Source organism: Chlorocebus sabaeus, chromosome 6 (genome assembly GCF_047675955.1).
Source record: "Chlorocebus sabaeus isolate Y175 chromosome 6, mChlSab1.0.hap1, whole genome shotgun sequence".
Lineage (NCBI taxonomy): Eukaryota > Metazoa > Chordata > Mammalia > Primates > Cercopithecidae > Chlorocebus > Chlorocebus sabaeus.
Window position 1 is genome coordinate 58,651,295 of NC_132909.1, and position 21,138 is coordinate 58,672,432.

Consider the following 21,138-nt stretch of genomic DNA (forward strand, 5'->3'; position numbering starts at 1 on the left):
GCAGTTCCTGGCAGCCTCTTGGTGGGTCACGTGGCCCGGGGCCTCAGGTGACAGTGACATGCCCAGATAAAGGCCCTGGCAGGGCACCTCTGGGAGGCCTCCCTGTGCCCGCCCACCCCGGCGGGAAGGAGAGGGAGGTGTCACAGGAGCTACAAATGCCTGCCAGTCGCCAAGCAGTCTCAGATCCCAGGGTATTGATTAGCAACGCCACTGCCACACGGTGCGTGACCCCATTTACATGAAGTGCCCAGGACACGCCAATCCCAGGGACAGGAAGGGGAGGCGTGGGTGCCAGGGGCTGGGGGAGGTGGATGGGGATGACTGTGGCTGCTGGGGACGGATTTACTTTTGGGGTAATGGAATGTTCTGGAATTTGATAGAGGCGGTATTTGCAAAACATTGTGAAGGTACTGAGTACTGCAGAATGTACTCTTCAAAATGGTTAATTTTGGCTGGGCGCGGTGGCTCATGCCTGTAATCCCAGCACTTTGGAAGGCCGAGGCGGGCGGATCACAAGGTCAAGAGATCAAGACCATCCTGACTAACACAGTGTAACCCCGTCTCTACTAAAAATACAAAAAAAAAAATTAGCCGGGCGTGGTGGTGGCGCCTGTAGTCCCAGCTACTCAGGAGGCTGAGGCAGGAGAAAGGCATGAACCTGGGAGGCGGAGCTTGCAGTGAGCTGAGATCGCATCACTGCACTCTAGCCTCGGTGACAGCGAGACTCCGTCTCTGAAAAGAAAAAAAAAAAAAAAAAGGTTAATTTTATGTTAAGTGACTCTCACCTTGATTTATTAAAAAAGTATTTGTCGTGGCTCACTACTGTAATCCCAGCACTTTAGGAGGCCAAGGTGGGAGGATCGCTTGAGACCAGGAGCAGGAGTTCAAGACCAGCCTGGGCAACCTTGTGAGACCTCCGCCTCCTTGCCCCCCCACCGTCTGTACTAAAAAATAAAAACTATTAGCTGGGTGCGGTGGTGTGCTTCTGTAGTACCAGCTACTTGGGAGGCTGAGGCAGGAGGATCCATCCCTTGAGCCCAGGAGGTTGAGGCTGCAGCGAGCTGTGATTGCACCACTGCACTCTAGCCTGGGCAACAGAGGAAAACCCTGATTTAAAAAAAAAAAAAAAAAAAATGCTGGGCACAATAGCTCACACCTGTAATCCTAGCACTTTGGGAAGCCAAAGCGGAAGAACCATTTGAGGACAGGAGTTCGAGACCAGCCTGGCCAACATGGCGAAACACTGTCCCTGCTTAATACAAAAATTAGCCAGGCATGGTGGCAGGCATCTGTAATCCCAGCTACTCGGGAGGCTGAGGCAAGAGAATTGCTTGAACCTAGGAGGCAGAGGTTGCAATGAGCTGAAATTGTGCCACTGCACTCCAGCCTGGGCGACAAAGTGAGACTCAAAAAAAAAAAAAGTAATAATGATAATAAAAAGAAAGTGCCCAAATGATGAAGCCTTTAATTTAGTCCTGGGTTTTTCTGAAACACTGGTAGCAGCTGATCCGGCCCTCGGGCCCCTCTCTGGCTGCCCCAGCTCTGCCTGCCCCAGGCCTTGGTCCCCATGGGTCACTCTGCCAGGGACACCCCTCCTCCTGCTGGCTTGGCTGACAGCTGCTTGTGTATTGGTTCTCTGATCAGAAAGGTCCCTTCCTCCTGGTTCCCAGGAAGGCCCCATGTCCCTGGGTTGAGCCCGCCCCTTGGGCTGGGAGTGGCGTGAGGGACTGGACTCCCCGTGCCCCAAAATGCATGAAGGAGTGAGGTTTTCTTCTCTGTGTTTTTGGTGGGGGGTTCGGAGTCTCTGTTGCCCAGGCTGGAGTGCAGTGGCACGATCTCTGCTCACTGAAACCTCCGCCCCCCCGGGTTCAAGCGATTCTCCTGACTCAGCCTCCCGAGTAGCTGGGATTACAGACACGCACCACCATGCCCGGCTAATTTTAGTATTTTTAGTAGAGATGGGGTTTTGCCACGCTGTCCAGGCTGGCCTCAAACTCCTGACCTCAAGTGATCCACCTGCCTCGGCCTTCCAAAGTGCTGGGATTACAGGCGTGAGCCACCGAGCCTGAGCGTGAATGAAATGTTCAAGAAGCCTCTCAGGGTAATCAGAGACTCCGTGCAGTGGGATAAAGGAGGGGGCTGTCACCTCCAAACTGGGAGTGGCTCCCCAGGATCCCAGCACCAGCTCCACCCTCTTTATCCCCTCCATCCACCCACGAAGACCCCACTTTTTCCCCTAAACGGCACCTGCTGACATAAGCACCTCTCCCGAACCAGCCCCTCCAGGAAGGGCCCCTGGTCTGACGTCACAGGACAGAGGGTGATATGGCCAGGTGACCTCACACCTGCCAGTTCTCTCCGTCCGCCCAGCGGGGACATTGCGCAGTGGCCATGTCATACCCATCTTGATGTCTGTGTCACCAGCACGTCCCAAAGTCTCAGGCATGGACGATGGTGCAACTCCTCTTGCACCTGGAGTTGGAGGTCCAACTCCAACCCTTCAAGAAGCACAGTCCCCCAGTTCTCCGCAGCCATCAGAGGGCCACAGGTCCCCCCAGCTGTGGGATGGGGTGACTGTAGCTATAGGGCTCAGGATCAGGCGTCAGAACCCTCACTCACTGCCTGTGTGACCCTGGGGGAGCCATGTCATCGTTTTGTGCCTCAGTTTCCCTCTCAGTAACATGGCAACTGTACTAGGTTGGCAGCGGCTATTATTATTATTATTCTTATTATTTTGAGACTGAGTCTCACTCTGTTGCCCAGGCTGGAGTGCAGTGGCACGATCTCAGCTCACTGCAGCCTCTGCCTCCTGGGTTCAGGTGATTCTCCTGCCTCAGCCTCCCGAGTAGCTTGGACTACAGGCGCCCGCCACCGCAACCAGCTAATTTTTGTATTTTTGGTAGAGACGAGTGTTTCACCATGTTGACCAGGCTGGTCTGGAACTCCTGACCTCAGGTGATCTTCCTGCCTCCGCCTCCCAATGTGCTGGGATTACAGGCATGAGCCACCGGGCCCTGCCTGTTACTAGTATTGAAAAGGAACAAACCTCCCTTCTCAGTGATAATTTCTTTATTCCACATAAAAATCCCCCCAAAGCTCACGGAGACGATGCCTTAACCTCACGACCGTCATCAATCATAATGATCATTTCTGTTCTGAAAAACCGCAAAACTCATCGTTCGAAGGATGGGCGTGGTGGCCAGGACTTTGGGGGAGGGCTTATGATTGACGCATCCCACGTGTCACCAGAGGGAAACCCAGCGTCCTTTTACGAGGAGGGGTAGGGGTCCATCGCATTTTGGCCAAAACCACACCCCCCACCCTGATACCAATCCGTCTCAAAGCCCATCTGTGGGTGGTGCAGTTTGCAGCCCAGCTGGGAACGGTGGGCCCGGCTGTTCCACCTCGGCATGCCTGCCGACAGCTGGCCTCGCCGGGGGTCTCTGTTGCTCTGGAGGATCCACTGGGGCTGAGTTGGGGTCTTCAGTTTCGCCTGCCTGTTGTCTGTGGCTGCTGGTGATCCAAAGGGGCGTGGGTGAGCCACGGCATGACGGGCAGTACCCCCCGGAGGTTCTGGTGGGGGCAGAATGTTCAGCCGGCAGGCACCGTCTGGGTCAGGTCCAGCCTCACTTGGCACTTGGCTGCTGCTGTAGACACTCAATTATTCGGTGTCCGATTGGGTGGAACAAGTTCTTTCCTGTCCCTGTCTCCTGTCCGTGACTTGGAAGCGGCCCCCCCCCCCGGCCCCGCAGTCTTCCATGAAGATTAAGGCCCAGGAGTTCTTGTCACTGTCGGGTTAGAACGATTCATGCCGGAGCCACGTGCCTTTGGTCACCGGGGACACATCGTGGCAGCTGGGCCCGGCTGGCATCTCTCTACTGGAGCCTCTCTCCTCAGGGCAGTCTGATAAGCAGGCTTCTTTTTTTTTTGAGTCAGAGTCTCGCTCTGTCTCCTAGGCTGGAATACAGTGGCACAATCTGGGCTCACTGCAAGCTCCGCCTCCCGGGTTCCAGCGATTCTCCTGCCTCAGCCTCCCGAGTAGCTGGGATTACAGGCGCCCGCCACCACACCCAGCTAATTTTTGTATTTTTAGGAGAGACGGGGTTTCACCATGTTGGCCAAGCTGGTCTCGAACTCCTGACCTCAGGTGATCTGCTTGTGTTGGTCTCCCAAAGTGCTGCGATTATAGGCGTGAGCCACCATGCCCGGCCACTTCTGTTATCTTGTGTTGGCTTTGGCAGTGGCACCATTCACTGGGGTGGGAATTTGGGACAGGGTCTCGCTCTGTCACCCACGCTGGAGTGCAGTGACTCGATCTCGGCTCACTGCAGCCTCCACCTCCTGCGCTCAAGCAATTCTCCCGCCTTAGCCTCCCAAGTAGCTGGGATGACAGGTGCACTCCAACATGTCCAGCTAATTTTGATTTTTTTTTTTTTTTGTAGCCATGGGGTCTTGCTCTACTGCCCAGGCTGGTCTCCCAAACTGCTGGGTTACAGATGTGAGCCACCGCACCTGGCTGAGTTTGGGACCTTCTGAGCCGTGCACGGATCTCAGTTCTGCAGGGCCGGCTCCAGAGCCTGGAACTTGGGCAGATTCTCAGAACACCTTTTATAAAACGAGGCGCCCTGAGCAGGCGCAGGGGAGAGGCAGGCCCAGGGCAGCAGGGTCTGCTGGAAAGTAGTCGGGAGAGGCCCATCCATCAGCCTCTGCTTCTCAGGCTCCACGTGACACAGCTGGTTCCAGGACATGATTTTTTTTTTCTTTTTCTTCTTCTTCTTTTTTTTTTTTTTTTTTTTGAGATGGAATCTTGTTCTGTCGCCCAGGCTGGAGTGCAGTGGCTCGATCTCAGCTCACTGCAACCTCCACCTACCGGGTTCAAGTGATTCTCCTGCCTCAGCCTCCCAAGTAGCTGGGATTGCAGGCATGCGCCACCACGCCTGGCTAATTTTTGTATTTTCAGTAGAGACAGGGTTTCACCATGTTGGCCAGGCTGGTCTCAAACTCCTGACCTCAAATGATCCACCCACCTCGGCCTCCCAAAGTGCTCGGATAACAGGTGTGAGCCCCTGCGCCCGGCCGAGATTTGACATTTGGGAAACAAATGTTAAAACCCTACCACGTCCCTAAATGTCCCAGCCTCCCCAGGGCAATGCTGAGACCCAGAGGTGTCCCATCATAGCTGGAGGCTCCATGGGAACCTGCAGGCCTAAGCCCGCTCAGAAACCCCACCTTCCTCATGGCAGAATTGGGGGCGGGACTTGCGCAGGACCCTGTCCCACAGGGCAAATTTTTCTGTACCGCTGCCTCTCAGCACTAAGTACCACCAGTTCCCTGCCATCGTCGTTGGAATAACCCAGAATGCACTTCCTTGCTGTCTCAGGTCGAGATGCACTGGATGCTTTCACTGAGGCTCAGTCAATTGTGGGTCTGGTTGGCCCAGCCTGGACAGCACTTGCTGAGAGGCCGATCACAGAGCCAGGAAGAAGGGCCTGGAGAATGTGCCCATTCTACTCGCCATCTGCTCAGGTCGATAGACATGAAGGCATTTACGATTAGAGGGAACTTCGTGAGCAACTCTGCAAACACTGTCCATTCTTTTCTTTTCTTTTTATTTTGAGACAGAGTTTTGCTCTTGTTGCCCAGGCTGGAGTGCAGCGGCGTGATCTCGGCTCACTGCAACCTCCGCCTCCTGGGTTCAAACAATTCTCCTGCCTCAGCCTCCCGAGTAGTTGGGATTACAGGCATGCACCATCATGCCTGGCTAATTTTTTTTTTTTTTTTTAGAGACGGGGTTTCCCCATGTTGACCAGACTGGTCTCGAACTCCTGACCTCAGGTGATCCATCCACCTCAGCCTCCCAGAGTGCTGGGATTACAGGCATGAGCCACTGTGCCCTGACTAGTTTTTTTTTTTTTTTTGAGACAGAGTCTTGCTGTGTCACCCAGGCTGGAGTGCAGTGGCACAATCTTGGCTCACTGCAACCTCTGCCTCTCAGGTTTAAGTGATTCTCGTGCCTTAGCCTCCCAAGTAGCTGAGATTACAGACACCTGCCACCACGCCTGGCTAATTTTTGTATTTTTTGTAGAGATGAGGTTTCACCATGTTGGCCAGGCTGGTCTCGAACTCCTGACTTCAGGGCATCCGCCCACCTCGTCCTCCCAAACTGCCAGGATTACAGGCGTGAGTCATCGTGCCTGGCCTAGCCTTTTCTTAAATGCTTCCAGAGACAGGGAGCTCACTGCTTCTAGAGTCCCTCTGACCAGTGACCGGCATTTGGACCACATTAGAAAAGTCTGTCTTCTTTTTCTAAGGGAAATTTGCCTCCCGAACAAGAACCCGCTGGATACCCTGTATCTTCCTTTTGCTAGGTCTATTTCAGAGCCAGCTTCTGAGCCTCTGCTGTTCCAACCCGGAACAGCGTCGGTGTGTCCCAGCCTGATGCCGGGTTGGGGGAGCAGTGAGGTCCACATATCTCATTCCTTGGTGGGAGGTATTGACTGGGTTTGCCCTGTGGCTTGGCATCTGAGTTAAAGGGGCTTGAGAATGTTCTAGATTACCAGGGTGTCATTTTGCAATCAGAGGACAAGGACGGTTGGCAGCAGCTCTTCTTGTGCAATGGGCTCTGATCCTCTCAAAGGAGCTGGGTGTCATTATGAGCGAGAAGGGGGCAGGTCAAATGAAAAACCACGCGTGTGAATTTTGGACGTAAGGTCGGAGGCCAGGAGGTACCTCAGGACGTGGCCCTCCTGAGGGGTTGAGCTTCTAGGTCCGGGGCCGCGTTCTGGGGGGAAAGGCACAGGAAAGGACGCAGACCCAGCCAGGGTGGTGGTGGGTGTCGGTGGCTCCAACCCAGAGCGGGTGACAAGCAAGAGAAGAGTCTTGAATCTTGTATCCAGCTCTGACCACGGCGGCTGCGAGCAGAAGCGGAGGCCACCGACGCCACGCGGGCCACCCCCTGCGCTTCTTGCCTTCCTCGGCTGAGAGTTTGTGAGTGTGGAAGGGTGAGGGGCTCAGAGCTGGGCTCTTTTCTGGAACGCACGAATACTGCATCGTTAAAAAAAAATACAATGTTTTCAAGCAGCTGAAAAGGATGCTGGGTTTCAGAGATGAACGGAGGGGCTGGCACCCTTGGAAGACTGGGACTCAGGATGAGGCAGGATGAGATCTGGGGCCAGTGGGCGTCTGACAGAGGTTTCCTGGCATCTGGAATCTTCTTTCATGTCCTTCGTTATGCTCACGTCGCCTCAGGACATGCTAGGAAGGGAAAGACACAGGCCAAGTTACTACTGTTAATGTTAAAAGTGCAAAGTGCTCTCTTCCACATGTATGTAATCCAAAAGAATGACCCCACCCGGCATGGGTGAGCTGCCAGCAGCAAGAGTGGCACATGCCCTTTAGGGCCTGGCTCCTGCCATGCACTTTCTAAGTGTGGCTCTGAGGGCCTCCTTCCTGGTACCTCAGCAGAACAGGCCCTGGAGACTGGCACCCTCAATCAGCCTGGAGGGAGGTTTCAACCCACCTACCCATTCACTCATCCATCCAACCAACCATGCAACTGCCCACACATCTATCCATCCACCCATCCACCCATCCATCCACCTACCCACCCACCCATCCATCCACCCATCCACCCACCCATCCACCCATCCATCCACACACTCACCCATGCATCCATCCATCCACCCACTCACCCATCCATCCATCCATCCATCCATCCATCCATCCATCCATCCACCCACTCACCCATCCATCCATCCATCCATCCACCCATCCATCCACACACTCACCCATGCATCCATCCATCCACCCATCCATCCACACACTCACCCATGCATCCATCCATCCACCCACTCACCCATCCATCCATCCACCCACTCATCCACCCATCCATCCGCCCATCCACCCATCCATCCACCCATCCGCCCATCTCCATCCATCCACCCATCCATCCATCCATCCATCCATCCATCCACCCATCCACCCATCCATTCACCCATCCATCCATCCATCCATCCATCCACCCATCCGCCCATCCATCCACCCATCCACCCATCTCCATCCATCCACCCATCCATCCATCCATCCATCCACCCACCCACCCATCCATCCATCCATCCACCCATCCACCCATCTCCATCCATCCACCCATCCATCCATCCATCCATCCATCCATCCATCCACCCATCCATCCATCCATCCATCCATCCATCCACCCATCCATCCACCCATCCATCCATCCATCCACCCACCCATCCACACACTCACCCACCCATCCATTCATCCATCTGCCCACCCATCCAGGCACTCACTCATCCGTCCATTCACCCGTTCACCCACACATCTATCCATCCATGCATGCATCCATCCATCCATCCATCCATCCATCCATCCATCCATCCATGCATCCATCCATCCATCCATCCACCCACCCATCCATCCATCCATCCATCCGTCCATCCACACACTCACCCACCCATCCATTCATCCATCCATCCATCCACACAGTCACCCACCCATCCATTCATCCAGATAGTCTATGCTAACTGATATGGCTGGGCTGTGTCCTCACCCAAATCTCATCTTGAATTATAGTTCCTGTAACCCCACTTGTGGTGGGAGGTACTCAGTGGGAGGTAACTGAGCCATGGGGGCGGTTATCCCCATGCTATTCTCGTGATAGTGAGTTCTCACAAGATCTGATGGTTTTATAAGGGGCTTTCCCCCTTTGCTCAGCACTTCTCTCTCCTGCTGTGCAGTGACGAGGTGCCTTCCGCCAGGATTGTAAATTTCCTGGGGCCTCCCCAGCTATGCAGAACTGTGAGTTAATTATACCTCTTTTCTTTATAAATTACCTAGTCTCGGGTATTTCTTCATAGCAGCATGAGAACGGACTAATACACTCACAACGTGACTTAGGGTGGGCACTTGGGCCATGTGGCATCAGCTCGATCTGTGCAGGGGCTGGAGGCTAAGAACAGCCATGCAGAAGTCAGCCAGGTGTATGTAGTTGACTCTCAATGAACACCCTGGCCACTAAGGCTTGGATCAGCTTCTCTAACTGGCAGCACTTTGTGTGTTTCGCTACACATCCCTGCTGGGAGAAATAAAGGATGTCCACACAACCCCACTGGGAGAGGACACTTGGAGGCTTCCACCCGATCGCTCCTGGATCCTGCCCTATGCACCTCTTCCTTTTGTTGATATATATATTTTTTTGAAATGGAGTCTCGCTCTGTTGCCCAGGCTGGAATGCAATGGTGCAATCTCAGCTCACTGCAACCTCTGCCTCCCAGGTTCAAGCAATTCTCTTGCCTCAGCCTCCTGAGTAGCTGGGACTCCAGGTGTGTGCCACCACGCCCAGCTAATTTTGTATTTTTAGTAGAGATGGGGTTTTACCCCGTTTGGCCAGGCTGGTCTTGAACTCCTGATTTCAAGTGATCCACCTGCCTCAGCCTCCCAAAGGGCTGGGATTATAGGCATAAGCCACCATGCCCGGCTTTTTGCTGATTTTTAACTGTACCCTTCTACTGTAATAAACCATTCCACTGTGATAAACCATAACCGTGTGTATGACAGCTTTACTGAGCTCTGTGAGTCCTTCTGGCAAACCACTGCATCTGAGGGTCTTAGAAACTAACACACAGGGAGGCTTTCTTTTCTTTTCTTTCCTTTTTTTTTTTTTTTTCTTTTTTGAGACAAAGTCTAGCTCTATTGCCCAGGCTGTGGAGTGCAGTGGTACGATCTTGGCTCACCTGGCTAATTTTTGTATTTTTTGTAGGGACGGGGTCTTGCCATCTTGCCCAGGCTGGTCTTGAACTCCTGATCTCAAATGATCCGCCTGCCTCGGCCTCCCAAAGTGCTGGGATTACAGGCGTGAGCCACTGTGCCCGGCCACAGGGCGGCTTTTCTTGGCATTCAGAACCAAGTGGAGAATCGGAGGCACAGTGTGGACCGTCTGCCCTTTTGTGGCATCATATCCTGGGCTTCGGGGAGCCTGGCTCTGTGTGGGTATTTCCTTGAGGGCTGCTCCACTGCATAACTCTGGGTCCTCATTTGCATCCTGGTCTGGGTAATGGCGCCCCCTGGAGTTGTGCAAGGATGGCCTGACTGGTGAAGGGAACCACTACCTCCCTGCCTCCCCGGTGCCGTATCCCCCACTCCCAGTAAGTCACGGGGCAGCTTTCCTGGGATTAGGCTCCCTGCCTGCTTTATATTCGCTGGCAGCTGATTCGATTTTCTGTCCCTCTAGAGAACCTTGACTAACACAGGTCCATGCAGGACGTTCTGCAAACAGCACGAAGACCACCCTGCGTGACACCCACCTTGTTTCCTGATCTTCTGTGACTGGAACAGACCTGTGGAGAAGAGATGGAGACTGGGCATTATTTGCTTATTTGGGAGCCTGGGCAATTTCTGTTTTTTTTTTTAACTTGATTTTTTTTTTTTTTTTTTTTAAGATAACAGGGTCTTGGCTGGGTGCAGTGGCTCATATCTGTAATCCCAGCACTTTGGGAGGCTGAGGCGGGCGGATCACTTGAGGTCAGGAGTTCGACACCAGCCTGGACAACACAGTAAAACCCTGTCTCTACTAAAAATACAAAAAGTAGCTGGGCATGGTGGCGGGTGCCTGTAATCCCGGCTACTCGGGAGGCTGAGGCAGGAGAATCACTTGAACCCAGGAGGCAGAGGTTGCAGTGAGCCGAGATCACACCATTGTACTCCAGCCCCTGGGCAACAAGAGTGAAAATCTGTCTTTTTTTTTTTTTTTTTTTTTGAGACGGAGTCTCGCTCTGTCACCCAGGCTGGAGTGCAGTGGCTCAATCTCGGCTCACTGCAAGCTCCGCCTCCCGGGTTCACGCCATTCTCCTACCTCAGCCTCCCCAGTAGCTGGGACTACAGGCGCCCGCCACTGCGCCCGGCTAATTTTTTTCTATTTTTTAGTAGAGACGGGGTTTCACCATGGTCTCGATCTCCTGACCTTGTGATCCGCCAATCTGTCTTTAAAAAAAAAAAAAAAAAAGAGATACAGGGTCTTGTGATGTTGCCCAGGCTGGAGTGCAATCATAGCTTGCTGTAGCCTTGAACTCCTGGGCTCTAGTCATCTGCCTGCCTCACCCTTCTGAGTAGCTGGGACTATAGGTGTACATCACCACACCTCGATATTTTTTTGTTTATTTATTTATGAGACGGAGTCTTGCTCTGTCACCAGGCTGGAGTGCAGTGGTGTGATCTAGGCTCACTGCAAGCTCCGCCTCCCGGGTTCAAGTGATTCTCCTGCCTCAGGCTTTCGGGTAGCTGGGACTATAGGCGCGAGCCACCACACCCAGCTAATTTTTGTATTTTTAGAAGAGATGGGGTTTCACCGTGTTAGCCAGGATGGTCTTGATCTCTTGACCTTGTGATCCTCCCGCCTCGGCCTCCCAAAATACTGGGATTACAGGCGTGAGCCACTGCGCCCGCCTGATAATTTTTATTTTTAATTAATTAATTAATTAATTATATTTATTTTATTTTTTTTGAGACGGAGTCTCACTCTGTTGCCCAGGCTGGAGTGCAGTAGCCGGATCTCAGCTCACTGCAAGCTCCGCCTCCCGTGTTTATGCCATTCTCCTGCCTCAGCCTCCCAAGTAGCTGGGACTACAGGCATCCGCCACCTCACCCGGCTAGTTTTTTATATTTTTTAGTAGAGGCGGGGTTTCACCGTGTTAGCCAGGATGGTCTCAATTGCCTGATCTCAGGATCCACCCCACTCGGCCTCCCAAAGTGCTGGGATTACAGGCTTGAGCCACTGCGCCCGGCCTTATTTATTTTTTTGAGATGGAGTCTCACTTTGTCACCAGTGCAGTGGTGCTATCTCGGCTCACTGCAACTTCTGTCTCCTGGGTTCAAGTGAATCTCCTGCCTCAGCCTCCCAAGTAGCTGGGATTACAGACACCCACCACCACACCCAGCTAATTTTTGTATTTTTAGTAGACATGAGGTTTCACCATGCTGGCCAGGCTGGTCTCGAACTCCTGACCTCATGTGATCCGCCCGCCTTGGCCTCCCAAAGTGCTGGGATTACAGGCGTGAGCCACCACGCCCAGCCACTTAGTTCCATTTTCTGTCCCTGAACAAGGACCCGCCTCCTACTTAGCCTCCCCCAGGGGACTAGGCAGCCTCCCATGACTGTCAGCTGTCTGCCCATAGTCCCCTGCACACCTACCTGTTTTCCACTGGTGCCACCTCTGGCTTCTCTTCAGATCTGGGCATCACAAACTCCGGCTGGGGCCTCGCGCTGTGGACAGAGAGAACGAGGTGATGAGGGTGACTAGCCCAGCCAGGCCAAGGGGCTCTTGGCTAGTATTGGCCTCTCTGATTTTCCTGTCCCTGGGACCTATTTTCTGAACCAGTGAGACATTCCCCATCTTTGCTATTTGAGAAAACTTCTGGGACCAAGACTCTGTCTTATTTGCCTCTGTTTCCCCTCAAAGCTGACATCGGACCTGGCATGATAAAGGCTGTTTTTTTTTTTTTTTTTTTGCTTTGAAACAGGGTCTTGCTCTGTTGCCCAGGCTGCAGTGCAATGGTACAATCATGGCTCACTGCAGCCTCAACTTCCTGGGCTCAAGCAGTCCTCCCAATTCAGTCTTCCTACAAGTAGCTGAACTATAGGCGCATGCCACCACACCTGGCTAATTTTTGTTTATTTATTTTTTTTGAGACAGAGTCTTGCTCTGTCATCCACGCTGGAGTGCCATGGCACGATCTTGGCTCACTGCAACCTCCGCTGCCGGGTTCAAGTGCTTCTCCTGTCTCAGCCTCCCAAGTAGCTGGGATTTCAGGCACGCACCACCACGCCTGTCTAATTTTTGTATTTTTGGTAGAGATGGGGTTATGCCATGTTGCCCAGGCTGCATCTCCAACTCCTGCCCTCACATGATCCTCCTGCCTCAGCCTCCCAAAGTGCTGGGATTATAGCCTCCCAAAGGACTGGGTGAGCCACTGAGCCCGTCCTGACTTTTATGCTTTATGGAGGGTGAAGTCTGTGCTCAACCTTTTTTTGCCAAGGGTCCCTCATCTTGCACAATAACCTCCAAGGTGGTTGTTAGCATTTTATTTGCTTAATGTAACCTTGCAGCTAAATGCGGGAGCCAGGATTTGAACCCAGGTCTGAGTTTAACGTCCTTGCCAGAGGGGCAGCATCTTAAGCCCTGCACAGGACAACGGTCCGTGCTGCCTGGAAGTCACTGGGTTTCCCTAACTGAGAGTCCAGCTCAGCCCCCCGCTGCCCCGACCCAGCCCCAGCAGACGCCACTCTGCACACACCTCTCCCTCCTGGCCTTCAGTCTTTCCTCTTCGTATCTGAAAGAAAGAAAAATATGTCAGAGACGACCTTCCTTTTTCCCCTGAAATACACTTTCTGGGGGAATTCCCTTTCCTTTTCAAGCAGAGAAACAAGCTCTCTTTTTTCTTTCTTTTCTTCTTTTTTCTTTTCTTTTTCTTTCTTTCTTTTTTTTTTTTTTTGAGACGGAGTCTTGCTCTGTCACCCAGGCTGGAGTGCAGTGGCCAGATCTCAGCTCACTGCAAGCTCCGCCTCCCGGGTTAACACCATTCTCCTGCCTCAGCCTCCCAAGTAGCTGGGCCTACAGGCGCCACCACCTCGTCCGGCTAGTTTTTTATATTTTTTAGTAGAGACGGGGTTTCACTGTGTTAGCCAGGATGGTCTCGATCTCCTGACCTCGTGATCCGCCCGTCTTGGCCTCCCAAAGTGCTGGCTTGAGCCACCGTGCCTGGCCTCTTTTTTCTTTTTTTCTTTTTTGAGATGGGGTCTTGCACTGTCGCCCAGGCTGGAATGCAGTGGCGTGATTTGGCTCACTACAACCTCCACCTCCTCGGTTTGAGTGATTCTCCTGCCTTAGCCTCCCGAGTAGCTGGGACTACAGGCACCTGCTACCATGCCCAGCTAATTTTTTGTATTTTTAGTAGGGATGGGGTTTCACTATGCTGGCCTGGCTGGCTCAAACTCCTGACCTTGTGATCCACCCACCTCGGCCTCCCAAAGTTCTGGGATTACAGGCATGAGCCACTGCACCTGGCCCATGGGTGCATTTTTTATTATAAATGTTTATGTGTTGGCCGGGCACGGTGCCTCACGCCTGTAATCCCAGAACTTTGGGAGGCCGAGGCGGGTGGATCACCTGAGCTCAGGAGTTTGAGACCAGCCTGACCAACATGGTGAAACCTTATCTCTACTAAAAATACAAAAATTAGCTGGGCATGGTGGCAGGCGCCTGTAATCCCAGCTACTTGGGAGGCTAAGGCACAAGAATCGCTTGAACCTAGAAGCCGGAGGACATGGTGAGTCGAGACTGCGCCATTGCACTCCAGCCTGGGTGACAGAGCGAGACTCCGTCTCAAAACAAACAAACAACAAAAAAAACCAGGCTGGGCACAGTGGCTCATGCCTGTAATCCCAGCACTTTGGGAGGCTGAGGTGGGCAGATCACTGAGGTCAGGAGTTCAAGACCAGCCTGGCGAACATGGAGAAACCCTGTCTTTACTAAAAATACAAAAAAAAAAAAAAAAAAAAATTAGCCGGGCATGGTGGTGCATGCCTATAATCCCAGCTACTTGGGAGGTTGAGGCAGGAGAATTGCTTGAACCCGGGAGGTGGAGGTTGTGGTGAGCCGAGATGGCACCATTGCACTCCAGCCTGGACAACAAGAGCAAAACTCCTTCCCAAAAAAATAATAAATAAATAAATAAAATTAAAATAAAAAAAGAAATGGCTAAGATGGCAAGTTCTATGTTACGTGTATTTTACCACAATAAAAAAATGTATGTTTAAGGAGATTTTTGCAGCATGAACCTAGGGTAAGTGTTGATGATGTAACATTCAGTGAAAAAAGAACAGGACTTGATACTGCCCATCCCTTCCCCAAGCTCCAGGTCCCTGAGGGGCTCCAGGAAATAAATTGGTGGTTTCTAGTCCCCCCATTCCAAGTCTGCGTTTCCCCTCATTGCTAGCTGCTGGTAGCCAGGGGGATCCAGTAGGGGGGTGTTGGAGTGGTATGGTTTGACTGTATCTCCACCCAAATCTTTTTTTTTTTTTTGAGATGGAGTTTCACTCTTGTTATCCAGGTTGGAATGCAATGGTGCGATATTGGCTCACCACAACCTCTGCCTCCCGGGTTCAAGCGATTCTCCTGTCTCAGCCTCCTGAGTAGCTGAGATTACAGGCATGCACCACCACACCTGGTTAATTTTTGTATTTTTAGGAGAGACGGGGTTTCACCATCTTGGCCAGGCTAGTCTCGAACTCCTGACCTCAGGTGATATGCCCGTCTCAGCCTCTCAAAGTGGTGGGATTACAGTGCTGGGATTACAGGCGTGAGCCACCTTGCCTGGTCTCTCCACCCAAATCTCATCTTGAATTGTAGCTCCCATAATTCCCTCGTGTTGTGGGCGGGACCTGGTGGGAGGTCACTGAATCACGGGGGCAGGTGTTTCCTGTGCTATTCTCGTGATAGTGAGTAAGTCTCACGAGATCTGATGGTTTTATAAAGGGGAATTTCCCTGCACCAATTGCCTTCCCTTGTCTGCTGCCATGGGAGATATGCGCCTTCCACCATGACTGGGAGCCACACCTCCCCCAAGCCATATGGAACTGTGAGTCCCTTATCTTAAACCTCTTTTTTAAATTAATTTATTTTTTTGAGACGGAGTCTCGCTCTGTCTCCCAGGCTGGAGTGCAGTGGCCGGATCTCAGCCCACTGCAAGCTCCGCCTCCCGGGTTCACGCCATTCTCCTGCCTCAGCCTCCCGAGTAGCTGGGACTACAGGCGCCGCCACCACGCCCGGCTAGTTTTTTGATATTTTTAGTAGAGACGGGGTTTCACCGTGTTAGCCAGGATGGTCTCATCTCCTGACCTGTGATCCGCCCGTCTCGGCCTCCCAGAGTGCTGGGATTACAGGCGTGAGCCACCGCGCCCGGCCCCTTAAACCTCTTTTGTAAATTGCCCTGTCTCAGTTAGGTCTTTATCAGCAGCACGAAAATGGACTAATACGGCGGGGAGGACTGTGGGGCCACTTACTGCAGGACGCAGTCTGGGATCTGGACGTGTTCCATGGGGATGAGTTGCTCCAGGTCTTCCAAACTGTGCACGTACTGGATCTTGTTGATGAACTTGACGCTGGCAAGGGGAGAAGGAGAGAGAGGTTTGAAATGCAACCCGTTGGGGGGGCGGTTACCTAGGTCCAGACCAGAGCCATGGCGACAGGGATGCCCACAGGACCCCACTCCAGGATGCCCCAGGGCAGATGACGATACCTCCCTTGCGCCCGATGAAAGCCTTAATTCTCCTGCACCCCATGTATGGGGTGGAGACCCCGGATCTGCCCCGAGGCCCTTGCAAGCAGGGCCATGCACTCGACATGGGTTCCTGCAATGAGGATCTTGTTGGAAGGAAGTCAGGAGGCGGGGAGATGGTCTCAGGCTCTACAGGCTGTTTTACCATCATCTAAAAGTTGCTCGTCTGTGTTACTTTTCCCCAAGAATGCTTTCCCTCCATGTCACTGCACAGGACGGCACAGCCAACACTCAGTTGGGCACAAGAAGGGGGCACGTGGGGCTGCCAATTGATTCTCGTTTTTTTTTTTTTTTTTTTCTTGAGTCAGAGTCTCGTTCTGTCACCCAGGCTGGAGTGCAGTGGTGCGATCTCGGCTCACTGCAACCTCCGCCTCCCAGGTTCAAGCGATTTCCCCTGCCTCAGCCTCCGGAGTAGCTGGGACTACAGGCATACACCACCACTCCCGGCTAACGTTGTATTTTTAGTGGAGATGGGGTTTCATCATGTTGGCCAGGCTGGTCTCCAACTCCTAACCTCACATGATCTGCCCGCTTCTACCTCCCAAAGTGCAGTCATGAGCCACCCTGCTTGGCCCAATTCTCTGTTCTTTAGGGATGAAGGGTTCTTTCCTGTCCAGCCCTGAACTCTGGCCATCTGGTACCACGTGGTGTTTTGTCACCAGCACGTCATGGTATTTTTTTTTTTTAGAGACAGAGTCTCACTCTGTCACCCAGGTTGGAGTGCAGTGGTGCAATCATGGCTCACTGCAGTCTCGGGCTCCTGGGCTCAAGTGATCCTCCTCCCTCAGTCTCTGAGTAGCTGGGATCACAGGTGCGTGTCACCAGGCCTGGCTAATTAAAAAAATTTTTTTTTGGCCGGGCGCGGTGGCTCAGGCCTGTAATCCCAGCACTTTGGGAGGCTGAGACAGGCGGATCACGAGGTCAGGAGATCGAAACCATCCTGGCTAACACAGTGAAACCCTGTCTCTACTAAAAAATACAAAAAACTAGCCGGGCGAGGTGGCGGGCGCCTGTAGTCCCAGCTACTCGGGAGGCTGAGGCAGGAGAATGGCGTAAACCCGGGAGGCGGAGCTTGCAGTGAGCTGAGATCCGGCCACTACACTCCAGCCTGGGCAACAGAGCGAGACTCCGTCTCAAAAAAAAAAAAAAAAAAAAAAAAAAAATTTTTTTTTGTAGAGATGGAGGTCTTGCTCTGTTGCCCAGACTCGTCTTCAACTCCTGGCCTCAAGCGATCCTCCTGCCTCAGCCTCTCAAAGTGCTGAGATTAGAGGTGTGAGCCACCGTGCCTGGTGTTTTATGTGTATTTTTAGAGGTTAAAGATTTATTTAAGTTATTTATTTATTTATTTTTGAGACAGAGTCTTATCCTGTCGCCCAGGCTGGAGTGCAATGGTGCAATCTCAACTCACTGCAACCCCTTTCTCCAGGGTTCAAGCGATTCTCCTGCCTCAGCCTCCCGAGTAGCTGGGATTACAGGCATGCGCCACCATGCCTGGCTGATTTTTGTATTTTTAGTAGAGATGGGGTTTCACCATGTTGGCCAGGCTGGTCTCGAACTCCTGACCTCAGGTCATCCACCCATCTTGGCCTCCCAAAGTGCTGGGATTACAGGCTGAGCCACTGCTCCCGGCCACATGCCGAATGTTTAGATCATCGTGGCACAAATAGAAATTTCCTTTTCATTTATATAATCATGAAACCTCAGGGTTGTATAGGAGCCCATAATCAGCCTCCAGTCTCGTTGGCTTTTAAATGGGGATAGCTTGGGCCGGGCGCGGTGGCTCAAGCCTGTAATCCCAGCACTTTGGGAGGCCGAGACCGGTGGATCACGAGGTCAGGAGAGCGAGACCATCCTGGCTAACCCGGTGAAACCCCGTCTCTACTAAAAAATACAAAAAACTAGCCGGGCGAGGTGGCGGGCGCCTGTAGTCCCAGCTACTTGGGAGGCTGAGGCAGGAGAATGGCGTAAACCCGGGAGGCGGAGCTTGCAGTGAGCCGAGTTTGTGCCACTGCACTCCAGCCTGGGCGACAGAGCAAAGACTCCGTCTCAAAAAAAAAAAAAAAAAAAAAAAAAAAAAATGGGGATAGCTTACAGCTCCTTCCCACTTTGTAGAGTCAAAAATTACATCTTCAACATTCTCCATGGCCAAATAAACCAAAAATGATAGAATTTAATTCTTTTATTATTTATTTATTTATTTATTTATTTTGGAGACAGAGTCTTGCTCTGTTACCTAGACTGGAGTGCAGTGGCCCGATCTTGGCTCACTTCAACCTCTGTCTCCCAGGCTCAAGCAATTCTTGTGCCTCAGCCTCCCGAGTAGCTAGGACTACAGGCGTGAGCCACCACTAATTTTTGTCATTTTTAGTAGAGATGGGGTTTTGCTGTGTTGGCTAGGCTGGTCTGGAACTCCTGACCTCAAGTGATCCACCTGTCTCAGCCTCCCAAAATGCTAGGATTACAGGCCTGAGTCACCACACCCGGCCGTATTAAAAAAAAATTTTTTTTTGTAGAGACAGGGTATTGCTATGTTGCCCAGGCTGGTCTCGAACTCCCGGGCTCAAGCGATTCTCTCATTTCGACCTTCCAAAGTGTTGGGATTACAGGCGTGAGCCATGGCGCCCAGTGAAGAATAGAATTATTGGGTTGGCGCAAGAGTGATTGTAGTTTTTGTAATGAAAAGTGTGGCAAGAACTCCCATTATTTTTGCACCAACCCAATATCTACATTAAAGGCAAAGGCAATCTATGTTACTGAATTCTGGAATATAGAGGAGAAAGTGCAATTCTCTTAGACTGAAATGCGTGTTTGCCATTTTGCCTGCGTGATTCATTATTAGCGCAAATGATCCATAATTAGTGTATTCCTCATCTCATTTTGCTAATATGTAAATAAACCCCTTCAGGGTACTTAGCAGTCCTTGAAAACAGCATGTTCAAAGAGTCTGCCTTGAAAATTGTGCCTGCTGTGAATGTGTCCTGTCGTTCAAGGGAGAGTGAAGCCCTCGTCTCTTTCACTCATCCCAGATTTGTAACTGGGAACATGAACATTACGAATCTTTATTCAATTCAGTGTTTTGCATCAGATTAAATTAAATTTGCATGACATTTTATTGGATTGAGTAAGGCCTTTAACATGCCTAATTTTATTTCACTTGATCTGTTTTACTCTATGCTTAACGTAGTAACTATGATATACATTATAGAATATATGTAGTTTTACATTTTAAATTTGTTATTAATTAATCATATTATTTATTTATGCATATATATTTTTTATTTTTAGAGACAGGGTTTTGCTCTGTCTCCCAGACTGGAGTGCAGTGGAGTGACCATAGCTCACTGCAGCCTCTACCTCCTGGGCTCAAGTGATCCTCCTGCCTCAGCCTCCTAAGTAGCTGGGACTACAGGCATGTGATGCCATGCATGGCTGATTTTCTTTTGAGACAGGGTCTCACTCGGTCACCCAGGCTGGAGTACAGTGGCTTGATCACGGCTCATTGCAGCCTTGACTTCCTGGGCTCAAGCCATCCTCCCACATGAGCCTCCCAAGTAGCTGAAACTACAGGTGCACACCACCATGTCCTGCTAATTTTTGTATTTTTTGTAGAGATGGGGGTTTTGCTATGTTGCTCAGGCTGGCCTCAAACGATCCTCCCACCTCAGCCTTCTGAGTAGCTGGGATTACAGGTGTGAGCCACGGTGCCTGGCTGTGTGCAATTTAAAACTGTTTAAAGCAATAATATGTATTCATCATAGAGAAGCTGGAACATGCAGATCAAACACACACATGGATGCACACACACAGATGCATATACACGTACACATGTGCACACACAGATGCACACACAAATGCATGCATACACACACACACACACTCAGGCCACCAGACTCGAGTTGTAGCCTCCTTGTCTCACCTGATGAAAGGGCGAGAGATGGCCAGCACAGTCCGAATGAACCACGAGGGGTGGACGATGATCAAGGACTTCAGGTTTTTCCGCAATCTGTGTGGGGCCGCAAAGGAAGCAAGATGGGCTCCTGGGGCGAGCCCTGGGGAGGGAGGAGTTGGGTGGGACGGGAGAGCCACAGGCAAGCATTCGTCACTTTGTTCATTTCACATGTGGTCTCCAGGTACCTGTCAATCCCTGCCCCCATCCAAGACATGGGGGTCCCATGGTGGGATAAAGACACACCCTTTGAATCCCTAAGACCCTAAGGTGGATGAGGTAGATAGAGACCCCGTGGTGCAGAGCAGGTGAACCAGGTTGGCAGTTATTTGAGCAGCCAAGATTGTATTTTCACCACCTAATGCCCTAGGAGGGACCAGCCTGTCCTGGGAGCCTCCCTCCACTAACCTGGGTGCAAGGATGGATTGGCTGGCTCAATTTTAATGTCACTCTGAGGCTATTTACGATAACCCAGGGATGGAAGCAGCCCTTGTCCATCAAGATGAATGAAATGGACAAACCAAATGTGGTGCGTCCATGCAATGGAATATTATGCAGCCATGAAAAGGAAGGAGGCTCGGACACAGCCTACAATGTGGATGCACCCTGAGGACGTCACACTCAGTGACGAAAGCCAGATACAAAAGGACAAATCCTGTGTGATTCCAGTCCTAGGAGGTCCCTAGAGTCATCAGATTCACAGAGACAGAACATAGGATGGGGGTGCCAGGGCCTGGGGAGAAGGAATTGGGAGTGACTGTTTCATGGGGACAGAGTATTGCTCTGTCGCCCAGGCTGGAGTGCAGTGGCATGATCTTGGCTCACTGCAAACTCCGTCTCTT

The 21,138-nt window shown here is 51.8% G+C and overlaps 1 protein-coding gene across 1 annotated transcript in view; it reads right to left on the bottom strand.

Moving 5' to 3' along the window:
* Positions 1 to 7,049: 7,049 nt before the first annotated feature.
* ATCAY (ATCAY kinesin light chain interacting caytaxin) overlaps positions 7,050 to 21,138 on the bottom strand; it is a 39,574-nt gene continuing 25,485 nt past the window's right edge. The window contains exons 8-13 of the mRNA XM_073017117.1: positions 20,267 to 20,353; positions 16,076 to 16,174; positions 13,309 to 13,344; positions 12,206 to 12,277; positions 10,323 to 10,355; positions 7,050 to 7,254 (exon numbers count right to left, since the gene is read on the bottom strand). Of these exons, the coding sequence (XP_072873218.1) occupies positions 7,245 to 7,254; positions 10,323 to 10,355; positions 12,206 to 12,277; positions 13,309 to 13,344; positions 16,076 to 16,174; positions 20,267 to 20,353 (337 nt within the window). The 3' untranslated portion in view covers positions 7,050 to 7,244. The remainder of the gene's footprint in view (positions 7,255 to 10,322; positions 10,356 to 12,205; positions 12,278 to 13,308; positions 13,345 to 16,075; positions 16,175 to 20,266; positions 20,354 to 21,138) is intronic.